This window comes from Oncorhynchus nerka, linkage group LG14 (assembly GCF_034236695.1).
Source record: "Oncorhynchus nerka isolate Pitt River linkage group LG14, Oner_Uvic_2.0, whole genome shotgun sequence".
Classification (NCBI taxonomy): domain Eukaryota; kingdom Metazoa; phylum Chordata; class Actinopteri; order Salmoniformes; family Salmonidae; genus Oncorhynchus; species Oncorhynchus nerka.
The window spans coordinates 16,596,692-16,605,670 of NC_088409.1; the positions used below are offsets into that span (position 1 = coordinate 16,596,692).

Consider the following 8,979-nt stretch of genomic DNA (forward strand, 5'->3'; position numbering starts at 1 on the left):
CTCACTCTTATCACTGCTGCCTCAAGCTATCCTGCTGTAGCAGACCCCACTCTTATCACTGCTGCCTCAATCTATCCTGCTGTAGCAGACCCTGACATGACTAGGAGATCCTGTTCCTCTTATCACTGCTGCCTCAACCTATCCTGCTGTAGCAGACCCCACTCTTATCACTGCTGCCTCAATCTATCCTGCTGTAACAGACCCCACTCTTGTCACTGCTGCCTCAATCTATCCTGCTGTAGCAGACCCCACTCTTATCACTGCTGCCTCAATCTATCCTGCTGTAACAGACCCCACTCTTGTCACTGCTGCCTCAATCTATCCTGCTGTAGCAGACCTCACTCTTATCACTGCTGCCTCAAGCTATCCTGCTGTAGCAGACCCCACTCTTATCACTGCTGCCTCAATCTATCCTGCTGTAACAGACCCCACTCTTATCACTGCTGCCTCAAGCTATCCTGCTGTAGCAGACCCCACTCTTATCACTGCTGCCTCAAGCTATCCTGCTGTAGCAGACCCCACTCTTATCACTGCTGCCTCAAGCTATCCTGCTGTAGCAGACCCCACTCTTATCACTGCTGCCTCAAGCTATCCTGCTCTAGCAGACCCCACTCTTATCACTGCTGCCTCAAGCTATCCTGCTGTAGCAGACCCCACTCTTATCTCTGCTGCCTCAAGCTGTCCTGCTGTAGCAGACCCCACTCTTATCACTGCTGCCTCAAGCTATCCTGCTGTAGCAGACCCCACTCTTATCACTGCTGCCTCAAGCACTGCTGCCTCACTGCTGCCTCAAGCTATCCTGCTGTAGCAGACCCCACTCTTATCACTGCTGCCTCAAGCTATCCTGCTGTAGCAGACCCCACTCTTATCTCTGCTGCCTCAAGCTGTCCTGCTGTAGCCTGCTACTGGAGCTATATCAGACTATAATAATATTCTCTTTCTCTCCTCTTGCTCTCTCTCTGTCTCTCTCTCCCCTCTCTTTTTCTCTTTCTCTCTCTCCTCTCTCTCTCTCTCCTCTCTCTTTCTCTCTCTCTCCTGTCTCTCTCTTTCTAATTTATCTCACTCCCCTCTTTCTTTCTAATCTCTCTTGTGTTTTTAGATTTGTATTATTTTGTTTTTGCACCAACCCTCTGCTATGAATTAAACTTCCCCCGGTCTCCACGGATTCGAATGAGCTTCCTGCTAAGGAGGCTTTTTGAGATGGTGAGTTCTGTCCCCAATCACCCTTTCTGCATTGGTTTGTTAATACGCTGCTTTATACTCTGTAAACTAGATTGAACAGTTGATGTTATCACGGCTTTGTCCTACTGGTTATTTCCCAATGTTGTGCTATGGGTATAAAAGAAGATGTACAACTTCCTGTTTAGCCCCATGTGAAGGAGCACATTATAGAGATACAGAAACATCAGATCTATTCTCTTCAATACGATCTGACACAGTCATCTACAGCAAACATCAGATCTATTCTCTTCAATACGATCTGACACAGTCATCTACAGCAAACATCAGATCTATTCTCTTCAATACGATCTGACACAGTCATCTACAGCAAACATCAGATCTATTCTCTTCAATACGATCTGACACAGTCATCTACAGCAAACATCAGATCTATTCTCTTCAATACGATCTGACACCGTCATCTACAGCAAACATGGATAGAACAAATAGAAGTATCTTATTTAACAATGTCAAGTTCCATTGTGAATTTCTCTGAATCTCCATTAGAAGATTAGCTTGGTTATTGGTCAACTGTGGAGATGTGCACTCTGGTCCCAAGACTTATCCAAAGATAAAAGGCAGACAGTGTTTTTCCTGCACACACACACACACACACACACACACACACAACACACACACACACACACACACACACACACACACACACACACACACACACACACACACACACACACACACACTTGATTTAGAGGAGAAATGCTAAGTAAACAAATCATCTGTCTTCCCAGCTGTTCTTCACCCAGTTATTGGTGGGATTAACACAGCAGGTATGTTTTCTCCTGACATTGACTTATGTATAGTGACTACATGTATTTATTGAGAATAAGCACCTCATTTTATTTATGATTTGTGCTGTTTATTCACCTCATCGGTCTCTTATTTGCCTCCAGTGGATGATACCCATTATTCAGAGTTCTATGAAGCCATTGGAGGTAAAGTAGGATTACTGGTACATTTATGATTTACATTTTAAAGCATTTTTGACAATTTTTCTCTATCAATACAATCTCTCTTTCTTCATTGATCCTGATCCTGTAGGATATGGACCTGCCTATGATGATGGAGCGTCTACTCAGACTAGCCGTGAGTACACAAGTGAACACCGGGGTAATGTGGTCATGGTTGATAGTAACCTTGGGCCTTGAGAGATTATTATTGGGCCGTTCCGTTGTTCTACTGTTGTTTTATGTTGTCCTGGACACAGTATTATTCCCCTGTCTTCTCTCTCCCATCAGGTACCCAATCATCTTCTCTGGTTGATATTCTTCTACTGGTTCTTCCACTCGTCCTTGAACTTTATTGCTGAGCTCCTGCAATTTGGAGACCGAGAGTTTTACAGAGACTGGTGGTAGGTGAAATGAATACGGTCTGTTTTCTTACGTCCCATTGTTTATTGCCAGTATGTTACTAAGAGGGAGAAGTGATCATTTGAGATGTACACAAGTAAAATATCAATAGCATGTACCACTGTAAAATACATCACTTGACATGACTAGGAGACTTTTCCCTTTCTTACAGGAACTCTGAGACCATCACATACTTTTGGCAAAACTGGAATATTCCAGTACACAAATGGTGCCTTCGGTGAGTAGATGCAATGTATTCTATACATAGTATACTGTATGTTAACATTGAGATCCTATAAATGATTCAGTGGTATGGAATCAGTGGGATGGAGGTTGATACTGAGCAGAAATGTAATGAGGATGTATTGGGGATTTGTGAGCTGGTAGCTGCCATGAGGTGTTTGATATGCTTCCTCCTGTGTTGCTCCCTCTCTCTCTCTCTCCCAAAGCCACTTCTACAAGCCCCTGCTGAAGAGTGGAGTCAGTAAGTGGCTCGGCCAATCAGCAGTGTTCCTGGCTTCAGCCTTCTTTCATGAGGTATGGTGCTCTGCTCCTAGCTGGGTGAAAGCAGACTGACCGCTGCGCTCATCTTTACTATTCCTTGTGAAGTGAAACAGAGTGTTAGCTTCATCAGGTGGTTTTTAACCAGGATGCTCTGCTGCTACTGCAGCTCATACCATCACAGTCTGACCCAAACATTCAATCGCCAAAACATCAACTTTTCAAAGAGAAAAGACAAGAAAAAAACATGTTTTCCATCAACGAATATAGAATTATGACAATTTAGAAGCTATTTTGAATGTTCTTGATTCTAAAGACATGAAATGTTCAGAGTACATTGAGGTTAGATACCACTTTCAATAAATGTAAAACAATTTAGATTGGCAAAACATGTAGTTACAAGGTTTTCATCAGACAATGACTATATACAGTATGTATACCATTTGTGAAGAAATCCTGCATTCTATCAGACTACAGTTTCATAATTGCTGAGATTGCTAGTCAGATTAGACTTTAAAGGCCACAAATATAGTTATTGCATGACTATACAGTGACTATACTACACAGTGACTATACTGCACTCAGTGACTATACTACACAGTGGCTATACTACACAGTGACTACAGTGGCTATACACAGTGACTATACTACACAGTGGCTATACTACACAGTGACTATACTACACAGTGGCTATACTACACAGTGACTATACTACACAGTGACTATACTACACAGTGACTATACTACACAGTGACTATACTACACAGTGACTATACTACACAGTGGCTATACTACACAGTGACTATACTACACAGTGACTATACTACACAGTGACTATACTACACAGTGACTATACTACACAGTGACTATACTACACAGTGACTATACTACACAGTGACTATACTGCACAGTGACTATACTGCACAGTGACTATACTACACAGTGGCTATACTACACAGTGGCTATACTACACAGTGGCTATACTACACAGTGACTATACTACACAGTGGCTATACTACACAGTGGCTATACTACACAGTGACTATACTACACAGTGACTATACTACACAGTGACTATACTACACAGTGGCTATACTACACAGTGACTATACTACACAGTGGCTATACTACACAGTGACTATACTACACAGTGACTATACTACACAGTGACTATACTACACAGTGGCTATACTACACAGTGGCTATACTACACAGTGACTATACTACACAGTGACTATACTACACAGTGGCTATACTACACAGTGATACTATGGCTATACTACACAGTGACTATACTACACAGTGTGACTATACTACACAGTGGCTATACTACACAGTGGCTATACTACACAGTGTGACTATACTACACAGTGACTATACTACACAGTGGCTATACTACACAGTGACTATACTACACAGTGGCTATACTGACACTAGTGGCTATACTACACAGTGGCTATACTATACACAGTGACTATACTGACTATACACAGTGGCTATACTACACATACTACACAGTGGCTATACTACACAGTACTACACAGTGACTATACTACACAGTGACTATACTACACAGTGGCTATACTACACAGTGACTATACTACACAGTGACTATACTACACAGTGACTATACTACACAGTGACTATACTACACAGTGACTATACTACACAGTGATACTACAGTGACTATACTACACAGTGGCTATACTGTGACTATACTACACAGTGACTATACTACACAGTGGCTATACTACACAGTGGCTATACTACACAGTGGCTATACTACACAGTGACTATACTACACAGTGACTATACTACACAGTGACTATACTACACAGTGACTATACTACACAGTGGCATACTACACAGTGGCTATACTAGTGACTGACTATACTACACAGTGGCTACTACACAGTGACTATACACAGTACACACAGTGGCTATACTGACTATACTACACAGTGACTATACTGACAGTGACTATACTACACTATACTGACTACACACAGTGTGACAGTGGCTATACTACACAGTGTGCTATACTACACAGTGGCTATACTACACAGTGACTATACTACACAGTGGCTATACTACACAGTGACTATACTACACAGTGGCTATACTACACAGTGGCTATACTACACAGTGATACTACACAGTGACTATACTACACAGTGGCTATACTACACAGTGGCTATACTACACAGTGGCTATACTATACTACACAGTGACTATACTACAGTGACTATACTACACAGTGACAGTGAGTGGCTATACTACACAGTGACTATACTACACAGTGGCTATACTACACAGTGACTATATACTACACAGTGGCTATACTACACAGTGACTATACTACACAGTGACTATACACAGTGGCTATACTACACAGTGGCTATACACACAGTGGCTATACTGGCTATACACAGTGACTGTGACTATACTACACAGTGACTATACACAGTGGCTATACAGTGACTATACTACAGTGACTATACTACACAGTGGCTATACTACTACAGTGACTATACTACTACACAGTGGCTATACTGACTATACTAGTGGTGACTACTACACAGTGGCTATACTACACAGTGGCTATACTACACAGTGACTATACTACACAGTGACTATACTACACAGTGACTATACTATGACTATACTGCACAGTGACTATACTACACAGTGACTATACTACACAGTGGCTACTACAGTGGCTATACACAGTGATACTGGCTATACTACAGTGGCTAGTGGCTATACTACACAGTGGCTATACTGCACAGTGGCTATACTGCACAGTGGCTATACTGCACAGTGACTATACTACACAGTGACTATACTACACAGTGGCTATACTGCACAGTGGCTATACTACACAGTTGCTATACTACACAGTGGCGATACCTGTCCAGACACACACATACAAACACACACACACGTGGGTGCACTTGGCTTATATCCAGCACTCTTCATCATTGACGAAGGTCAGTGTTGGAGGGACGTTAGTGTAGCTGGGATGAGAGGAGGAGGAAAGGAGTGGAACACAAGGCCATATCAGGCTGCTGTGCTTCTGGAGGAGGAGATAAGAGCAGTGTACGGTGAGGAGCCTGTTCAGTCAGCAGGTTCACAGAGATATGGCTCCCTCCCTCTCCTCATCCCCATCCCGGACAGACAGACAAACGGGGCTGCTGCTGCTGTTTTAAACGCTGACCTTCAGAGGACAGCGAGCGGAGCAGAGAGGAGCGGAGCACCACAGCGCCCTGCGGGACACCAGTCTCCCCCTCTCCCCTGAGTAATGACAGGAGGGATCCTTGTGTCACACACATACAGACACACACACACACTCTCACACACACACACACACACACACACACACACACAGTGACTATACACACACACACACACACACACACACACACACATACATACACACACATACACACACACACAGTGGCTATACTGGATACACATACACACACACACACACACATACACAGTGACTATACCACACAGCTATACTACACAGTGGCTATACTGTGGCTATACAGTGACTATACTGCTGCACAGTGGCTATACTACACAGTGACTATACTACACACATACATACACACACACACACATACATACACACACACACACACATACACATACACATACACATACACACACACACACATACATACACACACACACATACACACACACACACACACACACACACACATACACACACACTCTCACACACATACACACACACAATCCCCTGAGTAATGACAGGAGGGATCCTTGTGTCACACACAGACAGACAGACACACACACACACACACACACACACACACACACACACACACACACTCACACACATACACACACACAATCCCCTGTAATGCCAGGAGGGATCAGGAGACTGGGATCTGTAGATCAGAGGGTCACACAGCAGGGTTCTGTCAGCTCCCCATCACTCAGAGCAATGAGGCGAGGCTTGATAGTCATCCAGCAGTCATTTCGTAGGTTAGCTACCTGTCTGTTACCTCAGATACCTTTATTTCCTGTACAAACTAGGTGTCATTCCATAGGTTAGCTGTCTGTCTGTTACCTCAGGTGTCATTCCATAGGTTAGCTACCTGTCTGTTACCTCATATACCTTTATTTCCTGTACAAACTAGGTGTCATTCCATAGGTTAACTGTCTGTCTGTTACCTCAGATACCTTTATTTCCTGTACAAACAATGTGTCATTCCATAGGTTAGCTGTCTGTCTGTTACCTCAGGTGTCATTCCATAGGTTAGCTATCTGCCTGTTACCTCAGGTGTCATTCCATAGGTTAGCTACCTGCCTGTTACCTCAGGTGTCATTCCATAGTTAGCTGTCTCTCTGTTACCTCAGGTGTCATTCCATAGGTTAGCTATCTGCCTGTTACCTCAGGGGTCATTCCATAGGTTAGCTACCTGCCTGTTACCTCAGGTGTCATTCCATAGTTAGCTGTCTCTCTGTTACCTCAGGTGTCATTCCATAGGTTAGCTGTCTGTCTGTTACCTCAGGTGTCATTCCATAGGTTAGCTACCTGTCTGTTACCTCAGGTGTCATTCCATAGGTTAGCTGTCTGGAGTGGAAACATTATTTTCCTGTTCACTGTGGATAAAGGAGATGACTGTGTTGAAAACTGTTATTGAAAGCTAAAACTTAATGTTGCTGATGTTGTCTTCACAGTACCTGGTCAGTGTTCCACTGAAGATGTTGAGGCCATGGGCTTTTATGGGCATGATGGCTCAGGTGAGATCTTAGAACTGAGAAATTATAATCCACAAATGTATTGTCTGAAATCATTTACTGGTGGTGTTTTTCACTCATTAAAATGAATGTTGTGTTTGTTTACTCACTAAATGGAGTCCTTGGCTTACAGCTTCCGCTGGCCTGGTTTGTGGCGCGTTTTCTCCGAGGTAACTATGGCAACGCAGCCGTATGGCTCTCTCTCATCATTGGCCAGCCAATCGCCGTGCTCATGTACGTCCATGACTACTATGTACTTCACTACAGAGAGGGGTCAGCGGGAGGTGGACCTGAATGACCTCCTCAGGGGAATATATACCAGACCAGCCTTTTATAGGAAAGACAAATAGAGCTAGACATGTACTGTATGCTACTTTATGGAAGCACCTTAAAGGGGCCATCAGCATTTGCTACATCCATTTTTGGACTCATACATGAATGATATGTACCCATCGATTCTTGAAGAACATAACTTATAAATGCCTCACCAGTTTAGTTCGACTGTCGTTCCCCATCACAAACCAAAATATAGGATTGTTTTACTCCAATATTTGTAAACAAATCAAATGTAAACAAACACTATATAGCCTCAAAACATGGTTACAACTATACTTTTTAAAATCATGGATGGTCAATCGTTGCATCCATAGCTCTGTCCATGAATTTGAAAGTGATTCCATTTCTCCAGTCCCATCCCTCAGCTTTTTATTGAACCAGGGGTGGGGAGGCAGCTTTGTTATTGTTTCAACGCTGATTGCCACTTTAAAGATAACACACCTGTAATAGAAACAATCAATTTAGTTAGTGAATATTAGAATATGCCTTATTGAAACATGTCTGACAAGTGCAATTTTCAAAAAGTGCCAGTTTCTCAGAAAATGTACACAACCATGACATGTGTGTTTGTAAGATTTATGTGTATTTATGCCACTCAAGCCTCAATATTTTGTCATCTTGTTTTACTTGGGTACGTATAGAGGGATATGTATAGATACGAAAATGGCAGCTGTTGATTCTTGACTTTATTCCATTAATTGGGTCATTATTATGTTGCCGACAGAACTACATGGACAAGTAAATATATTTCTCTATTTATGTGAATGATGTCCTATTT

At 42.7% G+C, this 8,979-nt stretch overlaps 1 protein-coding gene across 1 annotated transcript in view; it reads left to right on the top strand.

Annotated features, from left to right (window-relative positions):
* dgat1b (diacylglycerol O-acyltransferase 1b) overlaps positions 1–8,966 on the top strand; it is a 45,045-nt gene extending 36,079 nt beyond the window's left edge. Inside the window, exons 9-17 of the mRNA XM_065027557.1 lie at positions 1,100–1,203; positions 1,971–2,009; positions 2,133–2,174; positions 2,281–2,325; positions 2,478–2,590; positions 2,761–2,826; positions 3,038–3,125; positions 7,806–7,868; positions 7,999–8,966. Of these exons, the coding sequence (XP_064883629.1) occupies positions 1,100–1,203; positions 1,971–2,009; positions 2,133–2,174; positions 2,281–2,325; positions 2,478–2,590; positions 2,761–2,826; positions 3,038–3,125; positions 7,806–7,868; positions 7,999–8,163 (725 nt within the window). The 3' untranslated portion in view covers positions 8,164–8,966. The remainder of the gene's footprint in view (positions 1–1,099; positions 1,204–1,970; positions 2,010–2,132; positions 2,175–2,280; positions 2,326–2,477; positions 2,591–2,760; positions 2,827–3,037; positions 3,126–7,805; positions 7,869–7,998) is intronic.
* The last annotated feature ends 13 nt before the right edge of the window (positions 8,967–8,979 follow it).